Source organism: Cervus canadensis, chromosome 8 (genome assembly GCF_019320065.1).
Source record: "Cervus canadensis isolate Bull #8, Minnesota chromosome 8, ASM1932006v1, whole genome shotgun sequence".
NCBI classification, from domain to species: Eukaryota; Metazoa; Chordata; class Mammalia; order Artiodactyla; family Cervidae; genus Cervus; species Cervus canadensis.
Window position 1 is genome coordinate 49255867 of NC_057393.1, and position 16659 is coordinate 49272525.

A 16659-nucleotide genomic window follows, 5' to 3' on the forward strand; every position below is an offset into this window, starting at 1 on the left:
CTGGGATTAACCACACCATCAACTAGAGAATTAGAGACCTTGGCTCCAGAAGTGAGTCCATTCCCTGCTACTCATCTGTCAGCTACCATCACCTTGTTTACCTCAAAACTGTCCAAGAATCTTCACAACCTCCACCTGTTATCACTTCCCTGCCCCTTTCCTCTCTATTTGCAACTGGTACCCTGGTGCCAGAAAACCTTCCAATCTCCTCTTCCCTTTTTCTACTTACCTTAGTTCATACCTCGTTATCCTCTTGGGACAACCTGTCAAGCTGAAGATCTTTTCCTCCACATTCTCTTACATTCCAGAGTCCCTAGAAGGTACCTTCCTTCTTTCACATCACCACCTGCAAACCTTTTCCTCCTTTCTCCAATACCTATCTTTTTCTAGCTCATATCACTGCCTCCACCACCCTCTCCCCATCTTCATGCTCAGCTCACTTCCCTTTCCTAGCATTCACTGAACCTTCTGGCTCTCTCTCCACCCCCAATCTGGCTCATTCCTAATGACGTTCACAGCTTGGCCTTTTATTTCCTTAATCTCTTCATCTCCATCTTCTCCTCTTACCTGAACCTTTTGCTTTTGTGTATATACCACTCCAGACATGCCCACCAGCAATAACGATACTGTATCTGAGATCACGAGCACAATATACTATTCTCCAACCCGTTTTCCCCTGAAATATCATTCAACCTTAGTGAGACCTCCATCCCTACATTTTTTTTTTTTTAACAAAACCCTTGTCTTCATAGCTTCTGAGTTAAGCTGCAAAATTTTGTTACAGGATAATCCCTCCTTTGCCTGCCCAATTTTTTTATTCCTTTCCTTTGGGATATTTATCAGGCAGAAATCCAGCAGGAGCTGAACCTGGTTACCACCTTTGCATCCTACACAGAAGCACTGTGTTGCCGAAGAGAGTCACAGAGCTAATAAGCTGGTTTTACTTTGCATGTTCATCACAATCCAGTTTTTACTCTTCTTCCCCAATCCCCTATTTCATACTTTGTGTTCTGCTCTCAAACCCCCATCCTCCTCCTTTCCTACTTCTCAGCCACTGGATGGGAGCCCACTCGTCTCCCATCTCCAAACTTACAGGCCTCACTTGCACCTTTTGACTCGTGACCCCGCCCTGTCACTCACTCCTTGCAAAAGTCCACTTCTTCCCCTGGGCTCCGGATCCATCCCCTTTCTCCTCAATAGGCTTTTTCATTTCCTCTTTTCATATCTCTCTCTTGCATTATCAGTCACTCTCTCCCCAGTCATTCATTTCTGCCTTGCCTTGAAGCTTGTTTTAGAATCTTCAAGAGAAGAGAAGAAACACAAAATTTTCTACACTCCCTTCTAGTGACCTTCCTATTTCTCTCATCTCCATTTTCTCTCTGCTTGTCCTCTTTTCAATCCATCTCAGTGTGACACTCTTCCTGCCCTGAAACTACCCTGTCAAGGCCGACGGTTTTCACATTTCCAGTTCAGAGCTTGTTCCTGTTTCCTGGCCCTTTCTATAACATGTGACAGGGTTGAGTCTGGAGGGAGGGAGGTGAAGTGGAGAGGGAAGGAGGTGAAGGCTCCTGTGAGTAAGGTAGAGAGGGAGCACCTGATCCTTACGAGTGGTCCTTTAAAAGATGGGGACAGTGACTCCATCCAGGGTGGGTTTTAGTTAGAATGATCACCCTGGGTGCTGGGCTGGGGAGCTGACTGCCTAGGGACAACTCTGAGGTCTGGGCATTAAGTGGCTGACCTTTCCTCTGCACTTCTGTCTGCACCCCCAAGACAGGCCTAAGTGGGGGCAACAGCTCACCTGGGACAGGGAGGGAAGCTCTGGCCCACTCTTGAGCTCACCTAGGACTCTGCACTTGTGACTGGAAGATGCCACCATGCCAGGATGGGGCTGCTCTGGGCCAGGGTACTGAGCAGGGGATGGGGCAGGATCCTGGCTATGTTGAAGAAGCTGAGCAAATGGGACTGTTGTTCTCTTTCCCACTCACATGAAAGCTGAGAGAGAAGAAAGCTTTATCTGAGTTGTCCTTTGCTGTATCTTTGGTACCCAAAGTGATTCTTTGGTCTTTGTGCTCAGCAAACACTTGTTGAATAAATGATATTCCACAGACCTTAGACTTAGATATAGACGTGGGCTGAGTTGACCGAAGGGTCAGGGCAAGTCTCAGAAGGTGCCGGCATCCTTGCCCACCTGCTCACCCTCCGGGATTGATGCTGACATGCTTCTGCTTGCTCATACTTTTACCTTCCCCCAGTGTGCCTGGCGAATGGGGTGCACTGATGTTGCAGGCAGGATTTGGCAGGCAGGATGTTAAGCTTCTCCAAGCTGCTGTATCTCCCTGATGCTCCCTGCAGCTGGCCGCCCTGTCAGGCCTGTCTCTGCAGCTAATGCTATTTCTTCAACAGACTGCACAGACAAATGCCTCGGACAACAATCTGTATTATTATTATTATTTTTTCCTGTCAGACTGACTGCTTCAGCACCCACCAAGAGCTCTCCCAGGGCATCTCATTTGAAAATATTCTGGGCTTGCTATCTGCAGGCGATTGCCTTTAAGACAAAGGCAGTCTGAGACAACTTCATTACCTTTCAGATTGTTCTGTATTAAATTGGGGAGCCTGACTTATCATGGACTTCTTAGCATACATTTAGATATCCACCCAATCTATCTGTGAGTTCAAAAACACCTGGGAGGCATGCAAAGCTTCTCTCCTAGTCGTGCTTAGTATTTCATAATTTCATTAAATGAATGATTTATTGAGCACTGTGCTGGGCATTTAGCCTCCAGTGTCTGGTTTTATTTCCACTCTGTCCCTGTGAGGCAGATGTTATTATTTTTGTTCTCTGGGGGAGTAAATGAAGGCTTTGTGAGATGAAACCATTGTTCAAAAATTTGTCAGAATTTGTACCAAGAGACCAGATTGTGCCCTTTTCCCCTTGTGAACCTGACCGCAGGGGAGACGGGCAGACAACAGCTGACTTGTCCTACTATTGTCTCTCCCACTGGGCAGGTCAAATCTGGGAGGTCATGGGGGGCTGTGTCTGGAGATGCTGGATTAGGTCCTGCAGATAGAGAGATAGGTGGAACAGAGGAGCGCGGTGGGGACAGGTGCAGACACCTGATCAACCAGGTAGGGGCTATGGGTTCCAGGGGCTTCATATGCACGAAGCAGCCATCCTGGGACCCTGGGGATGTCGGTCCTCTGCTGAGAGTGGCTCCTACAAGGAGGGCCATCCTATAGGTTCCCTTTACGGTGAAGTGAGCCCTACCTCTGAAGGCCATAGTCTGGTTACATCCTCGGAGGTTACTTTTATTTTACTGTGGAATTCAGACATTTTCCTCTTGGTTACAGTAGGGGAGACTGAGGTAGAGAGACTTACTGTGGTTCTTTGTGTCAGGAGATAGAGTTATATAGTGGAAAGTGCCCTGCACTTTATATCAGAAAGCCCTGGATTCAGACATGAGCTCTGCCACTTGATTGGTGACCTTGGGCAAGCCCAGGAAACTTCTCTGATTTTCAGCATTCTCATTGCAGCTTGGGGTAGAAGGTTTCTATCATAAGGATTAAATGGTGTATACCAGTCATTCACAGCTCAAGTTGATTGTGCCTTCCAGGGGGGATTTTGCAATGTCAGCAGAGGTTTTCTATCATCCTGACTAGGGGATGGAGGACCGTGGGATCTCGTGGGTAGAGCCCAGGTCTCTGCTCACTGTTGTGTAGTGTAGAGGTCAGCCCTCCACCAGGAAGCATGATCCAGCCCAGGATGTCAGGAGAGCGGAGGTTGAGAAACTCAGGTGTGAATGATGGAGCTTCGCCTAGTGCTTAGCACCCAAGAGGGTGTTAATCAGGATGAACCGAATCCAATTCAGGGTGTGAAAAGCAGGAGATCTCCTTGCTGGGACTCCTGCCAGGTACTCAGATGCTCCATGACTGGCCTCTGGGATGTGGGGAAGGGGTGCTGTGAGTGGGGGTTACTCTTTGTCAGGGAGCACGAGTAGGTCCTGAGCCTGTTGCTGTCGGAGGACACTTCCCGTTCCCTTTCTGCCTGTAATGTGATAGGTCTGATAGCTTCTGAGAGCCATCCGGCTCTGATGTTCTTCCCTGGGTTCTGATCAGGACTGGAGCTCTTGCAAGCTTTTCACTGGGGTCCTGCCCTCCACCCCTGCCAGCTCGGGTTTCTGGACCCAGTTCATCATGTTTGCCTCCAGCTGCTGGAGATGAGGCACGGCAGTTGGCGGGGGGTGGTGCACTTCTCCCCAGGACCCTCAGCATGGGGATTCACCCTTGGAATAAGGAACTTGCGCCTTGGCCCCAGGCAGCCATGTGGCATTAATAGATGGCTACTAGGGCTTCCCAGGTGGCGCTAGTGGTAAAGAATGCACCTGCCAATGCAGGAGATGTAAGAGACTAGATTTCAATTCCTGGGTTGGGAAGATCCCTTGGAGGAGGGCACAGCAACCCACTCCAGTATTCTTGCCTGGAGAATCTCATGGGTGGAAGAGCCTGGTGGGCAACAGTCCATGGGGTCACAAAGAGTGAGAGATGGAGAGGAGGAGCCCTCGTCTCTCAGCAGTTCCCAAGGCCATGGCCTCAGTGTTGAATCTTGGTCCCTTCACCCTTGATGGAGGCCTGGCCAGGGAAGGAGTGGGGCGCTGCCGTGGAGACTCCATGGGACCTTTCTTGGCCTGGCCAGTTCCTGTTGACCGTCCACAGGGTCAGAGGCTCATTCCAGTCTGATATCCCAGGATGTGACCCACTGGCCCAGGAGAGATTGGGCAACTGGACTCCTTGGTCATTTTGGAAGGAGGTCTTCAGTCTTCCTATTCCCTCTGTAAGCCCAGAGGTGAGCAGATTTCTCTTGGAACAATCATTTCTGCCCTGTTTGTCTTACAGGGCCGCTGTGAAAATTAGATGGGCTCCTCTCCGAGGCCAGGCAGTACTGTGAACTCAGGAGTCACTGCTGGCCTCAGTCTCACCCAGTGAACTTATACACCCACACCCTGTTCCCATCTTCCTCTCCCTGCCTTCTGCATTTTGGCTCTCCCAGGATTCCTGGTTTGACCTGGGTCCTACCCCAGGCCCAGAGTCCACCAGCACGTGGCGGGAGAGGCCCTATTTTTTCACTTAGTAACTCAACAGAAGTTGCCTGGTCACACTCACTGCAGACAAGGAGGTGGGGGCGGGAGACGGCTGCATCCAGGTAGTGGCCAGCGTCTGCTCCCTCTTGGGCAGTTCCCCGCCTCTCCGGGGCCACCAGCCTCTGAAAATCTGTGTTGTTTCTGGGCCTCAAATTGGCTAATTGGATCAACAGCAGAGGGCCTTGGGAGAAAGCCATGTGTGTTTCTAAAGTGTTTTTAGGGAACCATAAACCTAGCAGGTTGTCTTTTTTTATGATGGTTTTTAAGGCTTTGATTTAAGAGATTTTTTGAGCTTTCTTGTTTTTTGCCCATGGGGTACTCTTGCTGAGAAACTTGGGCATCCTCTGAGGGAGAACCTTTTCCAGCCACAAAAAACACTGTGGGGAGATATTCTTCCCCCAAAATAGAGATGATGGTGGAAGAAGAAAGAAAGTCCTGATAAGAGGCAGCCACGGTGCATAGCCCTTTACATACGTTATCTCATTGCATTCTTACTAGAAAACCCATGTGATCCTGAGGTTGTCCAGAAGCAGACAGTGAGCTCAGAGAAGCCCCCATGTACAGGTGTAAATGTGCTCAGTTGCTCAGCCATGTCAGACTCTTTGCGACCCCATGGACTGTAGCCCACCAGGCTTCTCTATCCATGGAATTCTCCAGGCAAGAATGCTGGAGTGGGTTACCATTTCCTCCTCCAGAGAATCTTCCTGACCCAGAAATTGAACCCACGTTTCCTGCCTTGGCGTGTGGATTCTTTTACCACTGATCCACCTGGAAAGTCTGAAGCCTCCTTTACTTGTCTCAAATCACACATCTGTCAAGGGCTGGATTCCCCAAGAGCCAACACCACCCAGGCCACCTTCCATTCCTGCCTAATTAACCACAGACACAGGAGTCTTCACCTTTGACTTCTAGAGATAAATCTCCATAGAGTACCTGATTGACCCTCATAAATATAACTCAGATTATTTTTGCTCAGATCGGTGGCTTCCATTCTCACTTAGAATAATATCCAAAGTCCTGTTCAGCACCTCCAAGGTTCTCATGAAACAGCTACTACTCCCTCTGGCCTCGAATCCACCGTCCGTCCCCTGTGTTACGGGGTACCTCCTGTATGGTCCTCAAACATGCCAAACAGGCTCCCACCTCAGGGCCTTGGCACTGACTACCCCTCTAACTGGATCCCTAACTACCCCCTAGACAGCGTAGGTTCATCTCCTTATCTAGTTGGTTCTTCTGCATGATGCTGCCTCGTCAGGGAGGTCGCCTCTGACCACTTTTCCTGAAACAGCATTGACCCCGCTCCCCTCTGGCCCCCCGCTTGCTTTCCTCTGTGGCATTTATACAACTTGATATTGTATCAGACGCTAGTTTGGTGGTCCATTGACTGTCTCTCCCACCAGTCTATGACAAAAATGGTCTACGTCTGTCCCACCCTTGTCATAGCCTCCATGCCTGCAGTGGCAGCTGGTGCAGCCAGGACTCCATGTAACTGGTCAGTGAAGCACTCCTAGAACAAACGCCAGGATCAAAGGGGCGGCGGGGTGGGAGAACACAGAAGGTGACAGTAAAGGAACAGAAGGCCAGATCTTTTCAGATGGCACTTCCAGATGTACCCATCTGGGCACAAGGCCGCCAGCCTGCTGGGGAGCCCAGGCAAGGCGGAGGCAGAGCTTAGAGGAGCTCTGGCACCATTTGGAGGGGACCAGCATGAAGTCCTTTGCTAAGGTTCCTAGTGGCTGCCGGGCTCCCATCTAAGGCTGGACAGGCAATGAGGCGCTTGTGTAGTTAGCGCTGTTGGCAGCCAGGTGCTGCCAGGTTCCCCTCAACAAAGGCTAATAATCCTCGAGGGATTTTCTCTGGCGTGACTCAGTCCACAGCCATTGCCTGCTCATTTCCGCATGTATGGTAGAGCCAAAATGAAATAGGTATTGCCTTTTAGCTGTTTATCTGACCAAAGGTGGTGCTTGCAGAGATGAAGGTGTGAAGTGGCTACATTCCTCTAGGTTGGCTACTGGCGGTCGTTTTCTCCAGGGCTTGGACTGGAACTTGCAGCCTGTTTGTCAGTTCTCAACACTCTGTGCTCATTGGCTGTGGCTGAACTGAGATTTAATCCTCACACAGCCTTTTGTCCCTTAGCCTTAGTGGAAGCCAGTAGCCCCTTCACATTGGGGCTGCCCAAGCTACAAGTCTGGAGGAAGGAAGAGACTGCTGTCATTGCCTTAGTGCCTGCAGCGGTCAGCATCCAGCTAGGCATTTGTGATTTCCTGAGTCCTCACTGTGAAATGTGCTTCAACGTTCCCTCCCATTTTACAGAGGAGGAAAACAGCTTTCAGAGAAGCCATGCAACTCTCCCAAGTTCCTGTCCCCATATCCCGCAGAAGCAGAATCAAATGCCTCGTTTGCGAACTCAGATCCAGTGCTCAGTTCATTACAGTGTATTCAGGAGGTGAATCTCCCTTCTGACCCCACTTGGGACACAGCCAGTACTACTGCCTGTTACCATTATTGCTCTTTTATCAATCTTTTGCTCCATAACCTCTGGGTGGGAACATAAGGATATTTCTGTGGAGAAGGAGCAGGGAGGTTTCTCTCCTGGCCAGTAAACACCCAGAGACGAGCTGCAGAAGGAGGAAATCAGGGCTGCCCTGGATAAGCCCCAGCCCAGGGAGCCAGTGGGGCTTTGTGGTTGAGAACTCAGTATCAGGAGTCAGATTGTGTTAGCTGTGTGACCTTAGACAATCAGTTCTGGTCTCAAAAATTCAGCATCCTCATGTGTTATATGGAAATAAAAGTTGTCTTTGTATCTAAAGCTTCTAGTGCAGTGCCTTAAGCCTAGAAAGGATTTAACAAGCATTCACAAAAGGAGAGAAAGTGATCCAGGCTAATACACTTAAACGAATCACTGTCACACTTGGTCTTCACTTAACAAATATGGAGCTACCACCATGTGATGGGCAATGTTCCAGGTGCTGGGGGTGGGGTGGGGGTCTAATGGGAGCGGAGAAGTCTTGATGCTGTTATGCTGGGAGCTGTGATCTCATACAGCAGACCTTGGAAAGAAAATGTCTGAGCTGGGATATGATGAGTGAGAGGAACTTAACTGTGGTTCCCAGGTCGGGGAGGACAGCAGGGGAGAGTGGTTCAGGACGCAGTGCAGTATATGGAAAGTGATAAGGATGGAGTGGCTTTGGTCTCTCTTCTGAAATTAATGGGCAGCTTTCTGAGGGCTTTTAAACAGTGGCTGCTGTTATCGGATTTGTGTTTGATTGAAAAGTTCATTCTGGCTGCTCTGGGGAGGCTTGATGCGGGTGACAGTTGTGGATGAGTGGAGACCAGCCAGGAGGCTACTGAAGTTGTTTTGGCAAAGGATGAAGGTGGCTAGGAGTTGCAGTGGACAGACCTGGAACCTGGCTGTGAGCCAGTTCTTTGCTTGGCGTCCTGATCCTTCCTAATCCCTGTGGACACCAGCATCTGTCACAGGCCATACCTGTCTGTGCTATAGCCTTCTTTTATGGATTGAATCCCCCCTCCTAATAAAAAAGATCTATTGATCTTAACCCCAGTACCTCAGCATGTGTACCTATTTGGAAATGGAGTCTGTTTAGGTGATGAAGTTAAGAGAGGGTCCTCAGGGTGGGCCCTGATCCCATATGACTAGTGTCATAAAAAGAAATTTGGACACAGAAACATATAGAGGGAAGGTTGTGTGAAGATACAAGGAGAAGACATCCAGCTACAAGCCAAGGAGAGAGTCCCGGAACAGATTTTTCCCATACAGCTCTCAGAATGAAGGTAATCCTTCGGACACCTTGATCTTGAACTTCTGGCTTCCAGAACTGGAAAGAAAAATTTCTGTAGTTTAAGCCACCCAGTCTGTGGTAGATTGTTACACAGCCCTATCAGGTTAATACATCCTTCTCTCTTCATATAGAAAACTTGGGAACCTTTGAGACATCAGCATACCCGGGTCCCACTCTTGGAAATGCAGACGTGTGGTGGTGGAGGGGGCCCTCCTGATGAGCATATCAGGATGTGGAGAGGGCGGGATGCAGAGCCTAAGTCATTTTCCCCTTTGGTCCTCAGTTCTATCCTTGGGGGGAAGCCAGACCACCAAAAAGCTCTGCACGTGGCCTTCATTATGTCCCCAGACTTAGAGCTCCCTACACAAAGTGGCAGCTTTTGTCAGGGTCCTACAAGCAACAAGCAGTATGGAATTTGCCACAATCTCTGTGGCTGACACCATTATTGGTGTATAGTAGAAAGAAGTTGGATATGTGAGTCAGAGCATGCAGGTGTCACTCACTGACTTGAACTTGGCCCAGACATTTATGGATTTTGAGTCCTGGTTTCTCTGTTTATGAGATAGAACCATGTCCTTGCGGAGTCACTGCAAAGATGTAGGAAAGATGTACATAAACATGGCCGCCACATACAGCTGGGCAGGTTGTGTCCTGCATACGGGGGCCAGGGAGTGAGTCAGAGTTGGACTTAGTCAGCCTGCTGCTCACCACCTCATCCACACTGGGCTATGTTCAAAGCCCCTTCAGGTTAAGGGGTCCTGCATGTAGTCCATGTATAATGAGCATTTACTTTTTCCCTTGAGGAAATTGTGCATTACCTCCGTTGGAGAGTTATCTTTCAGAATTTAGGGAACATTTGCTTCCTTTTCCCTGGCATCATGATACATGGAACCGAATGTATTTCCTTATTTTTCTCTCACCACCAGGAAGGTCAAGACTGTTAATTCTCAAGCCTGCCCAATTGTATTCCCCTTTTCCCTTGTTCTAATTTATTATGCTTTATTTATGTTGTACCAGTTGATTAAGCACATTCTTTGTGATAAGCCACCCCAGTTTCTTTGGGGAAAACATTCAGAAGTAAATACAGTATTTTTTAGAGTTTTGCTGGTGCGCTTTGTGGCACTTCTGGGTCTTTAAGTCCAGCAGACAGTCAGAGGTGAAGGGAGAAACCCTGGGAGCTGCGTGGTGTTGAGCCTGAGCCCCAAGGATGTATCTTCAGGGGTATTGATCACTGAGTGTGTGGGGAAGGTGCTCCATGGTCTGGGAGAATGCCCATCCCTGCCTCACTTATTGATGGCTTTATTTTATACAGCGAGCAAGAACTATAGGGATAACCTCAGCTATATGGGGGAGTCCTGGAAGTTTAGCAAAATGCTTTCTGAGAGCTGAATGAGTTCTCTGACCCTTTGGTCCCTCTGGTCCAGTCTGATGTGGGTACCCTCATGGGGCCTTGCAGTGTCTGACTGTTATCAGACCTGCTCACCCTCCAGTGTATCGGATGGGCCAGATGTTTGCCCAGGCTCAAGTGTGGTTCATGATGGCACATTGGGGTCCATTCTTGGCACTCTGTTTAAACACGGGCTGGGATTTCACTTTGAGTGGAGGGTCTTTATCAAGTTGTGGGTATTTGCCATATGTACATTAACCTGATGTTTCTACGTGGGAATTGGGACTTGTGATCTAATCCAGGAAAGTGAAGGAGACCCCTTGATGGCGTTGGGTCCTACAGGGGCAGCCTTGAGTGTGTTCATGCAAGAGGGGGAGCTTCTAGGCTCAGCACGTGTGCCTTGTGGCCCTACTCTGATATGTCCCCTTTATGTTGTTAGACATGTTCTACAGATATTTTTATTCCCTTGTTTTCTAGAAGTTTCTCTTCTGCAGAGTTGAAAACTCACTGCCTCTGGGGTGAACCCAGCTCAGATGTGTTTGGATGGCTGGTGTAGTAGTTTCTTCAGTACACATGGGGTGCCTTTAGGTCGGGTGTGCGTCCTTGGGGTCAGCCCTGGAATTGTGGGCTCATCCCTGTCTGTTCCTCCCGCTCCTCCCTGGATGACCCACCTATGACCTAAGTCTGTGCTTCTCTGGTATCTGCATTTTAAACACAGTAGGCTGTAGGATGGAAGAAAAATATTTACTGAATTTCTACCACATTCCAGTCATGTTTCTAAGCATTTTAGAAAACCTTGTTGTTGTTCAGTCACTAAGTCGTGTCTGACTCTTTGTGACCCCATGGACTGCAACATGGCAGGGTTCCCTGTCCTTTACCATCTCCTGGATTTTGCTCAAATTCATGTCCATTGAGTTAATGATGCCATCCAACTGTCTCAACCTCTGTCACCCCCTTCTCCTCCTCAGTCAGTTCAGTTCAGTTCAGTCATTCAGTCATGTCCAACTCTTTGTGACCCCATGGACTGCAGTACACCAGACCTCCCTGTCCATCACCAACTCCCGGAGTTTACTCAAACTCATGTCCATTGAGTCAGTGATGCCATCCAACCATCTTATCCTCTGTCGTCCCCTTCTCCTCCCACCTTCAATCTTTCCCAGCACCAGGGTCTTTTCAAACGAGTCAGTTCTTTGCATCAGGTGGCCAAAGTATTGGAGTTTCAGCTTCAGCATCAGTCCTTCCAATGAATATTCAGGATTGATTTCCCTTAGGATGGACTGGTTTGATCTCCTTGTAGTCCAAGAGACTCTCAAGAGTCTTCTCCAATACCACAGTTCAAAAGCATCAGTGCTTTGGTGCTCAGCTTTCTTTATAGTCCAACTCTCACATCTATACATGACTACTGGAAAAACCATAGCTTTGACTAGATGGACGTTTGTTGGCAAAGTAATGTCTCTGCTTTTTAATATGCTGGCTAGGTTGATGATAACTTTTCTTCCAAGGAGCAAGCGTCTTTTAATTTCATGGCTACAGTCACCATCTGCAGTGATTTTGGAGCCCCCCAAAATAGTCTCTCACTGTTTCCACTGTTTCCCCATTTATTTGCCCTGAAGTGATGGGACCAAATGCCATGATCTTAGTTTTCTGAATGTTAAGTTTTAAGCCAACTTTTTCACTCTCCTCTTTCACTTCATCAAGAGGCTCTTTAGTTCTTTGATTTTTGCCATAAGGGTGGTGTCATCTGCATATCTGATGCTATTGATATTTCTCCTGGCAATCTTGATTCCAGTTTGTGCTTCATCCAACCCAGCGTTTCTCATGATGTACTCTGCATATAAATTAAATAAGCAGGGTGACAATGTACAGTCTTGACATACTCCTTTTCCTATTTGGAACCAGTCTGTTGTTCCCTGTCCAGTTCTAACTGTTGCTTCCTGACCTGCCTATAGGTTTCTCAAGAGGCAGGTCAGGTGGTCTGGTATTCCCATCTCTTTAAGAATTTTCCCCAGTTTGTTGTGATCCACACAGTCAAAGGCTTTAGCATAGTCAATAAAGCAGAAGTAGACATTTTTCTGAAACTCTTCTCCTCCTGTCTTCAGTCTTTCCTAGTATCAGGGTCTTTTCCAATGGGTCTGCTCTTTGTATTCTTCTTCAAACTATATTAATCTTAAAAATGTAGACACTAACTGTATTTTCAGTGGACAGGGCTGAACCCCATGTCAGATGTGTAAGCAGAGTGTGTTCTAGGATTTTCTCATCCTTGATTTCTGCATGGTCTTCTAGGCTTTCATCTCTCCCTTGGGAGCTGGGCTTTGTCAGAGGGAAAGGACTACTTTGGGATCCATGGGCCAGTGCCTCCAGTAGGAAGACATCTTCCCTCAGTGTCTTCCATATGGGCCAGGAGAGGGAGAATGGTTCCTTTGATGATTTCAGATCATTTATGGCCCCAGAGCATACAGATCAGTTTCCAGTATGGTTGGAGCAAATCTGTGCCTGTGTTTTATATTTTCCTGGGGCCTCAATAACTCTGTGTTTCTGTTTTTGCCTGTCATCTGGAGCTTTTGAAGATTGTCACGCCCGAAGGCAGACATTTACAAAAAGTGACACAGAGATTAGGAGATACAGGCTGTGGCTGAGAGAGAAGCTGCTGTTTCTGCTCTGGCTGCTGTAGGGAGAGGAGGGCTGTTTTTCTGGGTGTCGCCTGGGATGCAAACGCCTCATCAGTTGGTTGCACACCCCTGGGAGGGTCTGGGGCAGCAAGGGGCTAGATGGGTGGGTCACATGTTATAAGAAAGGAAGTAGTAGTTTGCCCCACCAGTGAGTTCTGGGAGGAGCCAGGATCTGGCACCTTCCTCCAAGGTCAGTGGGAGCTGCTTAGGGGCCGCCCTTCTCTGCAGAGAGGCAGGCACGCGTCACATGCACACTAACTCAGATGCCTTCACCCAGTCTGGAGGCACCTCTGCTCCTGGGGCAGTGATTCTGAACAGCTGACTGTGAGCCACTCTGGTAATTGTGCTGTATTGATGGAACATGGTCCTAAGTCGTGATTAACGGGGATCACAGTGCTCAGCAGAACATGGCTTTAAAGACAGATTAATTGCTGCAGGAAATGATCACAGTTTGATCTCTGGTTGTTTTATTTTTAGTTGAAAATAGAACAAAAAACTGAAAATCAAATTAGAGAAATAAGTGCTTTTATATTAGTAAAAAAAAAAAGGAAGAGAAGAGCACAGACATGTTAGGATTCTAAGAAAGACAAGACACACAACACAAAGGCATTAGCATCTATCAGGCAGCATTTGCTAACCCAGCAGTCAGCTGACAAGTAAACAGAAGCAAAGAGGGCCCCTGAGCCTTAGGTGAGCTCTCTCAAGGCTTCCTAGCACATATGGCACACCATTTTGGATAGATAGATTTTGGAAGAATAATAAAGAAAAGACATATAAATGTTAATTTTTTAATGTAGGTGAAATATATTTTATAGGGAAAAAATCACCCTTGTCTTTTTTAGGGCACAAATTCACCTACTTGTTAGAACAGATGGCCTTTCACACAGCTTGATTTTCTTGATCACCTGTTGGGTGGTCACCTGTCTGGAGGGAACTTGGTTGAAGGAGGGCTACCCGAAGACCCACTGACTGCAAATCTGAGCCAGAAATAGTCCATCCCTAGAACTGTGGGCTACAGCTTTAGCCTACTACAAACTGGCCCCAGCTCATCATCCACAGTGAGGCTAGTTGGCATCCTCTGTTTGAAAATTCTAGGCTGACCCCTAAGCTGATCCCAGTCATGCACTAGCATCTGCTAGATATCATTGGTATCATATAGCTTTTTGACAACTTTATTTCCCATATAACAGAGAATCCAGTGAGGACAATTGCTACCTTGGCTCTAAATAGGGATGATACAGAGAACATTTTTTGGCGAAGTAGAAGGAAGAGAGAGATGCAAGAGATGTGGGTTTGATCCCTGGGTTGGGAAGATCCCCTGGAGTATGAAATGGCAACCCACTCCAGTATTCTTGCCTGGAAAATTCCATGGACAGAGGAGCCTCGCGGTCTATAGTCTGTGAAGTCGCAGAGTAGGAGACGATTGAGCGACTGACTACACACACACACAGAAGCAAGAAGGAACCTGTGGTAGCCTGCCCAGATGATCTTTTAGTTTTTGAAGCCAGGAAGGGAAAGCTGGACAAACACATGCTCATCCTACACTTTGGTAAAGGAGATTTCAAAAGGCTCAAAGAAATCCCAGTGTTTTTGTCTAAACAAGGGGAGAGATGGCTCTTCACACTATAGAGACTGAACTGAATATGGACAAATAATTGGGAATTTCCCTAGAGGAGACAGGGAAGGCTGAGACAGACCGGCAGAGCTGTATCCAGAGATTCTGGACAAATTCATACCTAGGACAAGGACACACAACAGGAGTGGAGATACTTAAGGCAACATATTCAGATTTATACAAGGCTCTTGATTAGCCCTTGTAAAGAAAATGGAAAAACAGAATTTTAAGCAGGACAGTTAGGCGGATGTGTTAACTTTAAGTGCATGTACCCAGAGATTATTGACTCACTGATTTATGTCAATCAGAAGCGGGCTTCCGGGTTGTCCTGTCTCCCTGAACACGTCCACCACCCATGAAGAGCAATGGCACAGTGATTGCACATGCAAATTACAGCAAGTCAACAGGGAAAGCTATTTCATCAGTCCTGCACAAGCCAGCCAGGTAATATATGGGAAACCTACTTAGTGTAGTGCAATCAGAATTTATTTACTTGATATTAAATGATGATGATCCCAAATATCTCCAGTCACTGGAACAATGTGTCAGAGATAACAGGCTTCAAATCTGATATGGAAAAATGGAAAGTCTCTACCTGGGTTCAAAAGGTCAATTGGAGTATCTGCTCTGTAATTAAAAACAATCATAATATTTGACATTTACTGTGCTCTTGCTACTCATCAGGCACAATGCTGAGTGATTTTCAGACATTATTCCATTTAGTCCACAAGGCAGCCTCATGAGATGAGTAAGTGATAATCTGTTTTACAAAAGAAGAAAACTGAGACTTGGGCTTTAAGTGAGTCTCCCTAGGTCATATGATGGTGGACTGAATTATTGTACAATGGATATTCATTCCCTTTCCTAAATATTCATTGATAACATTTAGTTCTATGCCCCATGGATGCTGGATCTGGCCATGAATTTGCCGTGGCCAGTGATATTCGGGCAAAAGTGAGCGTGCAAATTCTGAGCCTAGGCCTTCAATAGCAAGGCATGATTCCACCTCCCCCTCTGCTTCTGATTGTATGTGGATGAGAACCTGACCCAGGCTCTAATTGCCCTCCTGCCTGGATCCAGGAAAGAGACACATGGAGCAAGGTCTTCCTGCTGACCTAGAAATCTGCTGGTCTGAGAAATTCGTCCTCAATGTCGTGTGCTGCTAAATGAGATTCTATGGTTGTCACTTAGCAGTGCTGACTGACATAGCTGTGTATGTCCAGTTTATAGCCAAGCTGGGATTCAAAGCCAGATAATACAACTCCACAGCCCATGTTCTTTGGCATTTCGTCATATTTGATTGAAGAAATAGGGAAGAGTAATCAAGAAGACTTACTGTATTCCCGGGTAGAGTCTTTGGCTGAATATGAAAAAGTCTGTTCTTAATTTATAATTGTAGTTCAATCTCTATCAAAATCCCAATCAATTTTCTTATGGGATTTTTACAAAATAATTAGGAAATTATTCTGGAAAGAGAAAGATGGTTAATGTAAAATATTCAGAGAACAGGAAATAATGAAGAGGGCCAGTATTAGCAGATTTTAGAACATGTAAACCAGGAATAATTAAATTAGAGAGATATTAGTGCAAAGCAGAGATTTATAGCTGAAAAAGATTAAAATGTAAAAAGATGTAAAAAAATTACCTAAAATAATTTATGTAATAGATAAAAGGGGAATCAGATACTATGGAGAAAGGAAGGATGGCTTAATAAAAGATATTGGTAGAATTTATTATTAGGAAAAAATAGCCACACATTTCATAATGAACCAAAAATAAATAGTCCTATTAAGGAATTAAATATTTTAAATTTAAATTTTATTTTAAAATATTTACTTACTTATTTGGCTGTACTGGGTCTTAGTTGTGGCATGTGGGATCTAGTTCCTGACCAGGGATCAAACCCAGGCCTCCCGTGTTGAGAGCCCAGAGTCTTACTGGACCACCAGGGAAGTACCAAGGAATTAAGTATATTTTTTAAATCATGGAAAACTAGCAAAAAATAGACCACAAGATTTTTTTCAGATAATTTCCTAAATTTTAAATGGTA

The 16659-nt window shown here is 46.7% G+C and overlaps 1 protein-coding gene across 4 annotated transcripts in view; it reads left to right on the top strand.

Moving 5' to 3' along the window:
* The window catches only part of GRID1 (glutamate ionotropic receptor delta type subunit 1), a 688675-nt gene that overhangs the window by 330363 nt on the left and 341653 nt on the right, over nucleotides 1–16659 (top strand). Inside the window, exon 1 of one of the 4 annotated variants that reach the window (XM_043476203.1) lies at nucleotides 14671–15053. The exons of the other annotated variants lie outside the window; for them this stretch is intronic. Within the exon in view, the coding sequence (XP_043332138.1) occupies nucleotides 14907–15053 (147 nt within the window). The 5' untranslated portion in view covers nucleotides 14671–14906. Of the gene's footprint in view, nucleotides 1–14670; nucleotides 15054–16659 lie in introns of those variants that run through there. 4 annotated transcript variants of the gene reach the window in all.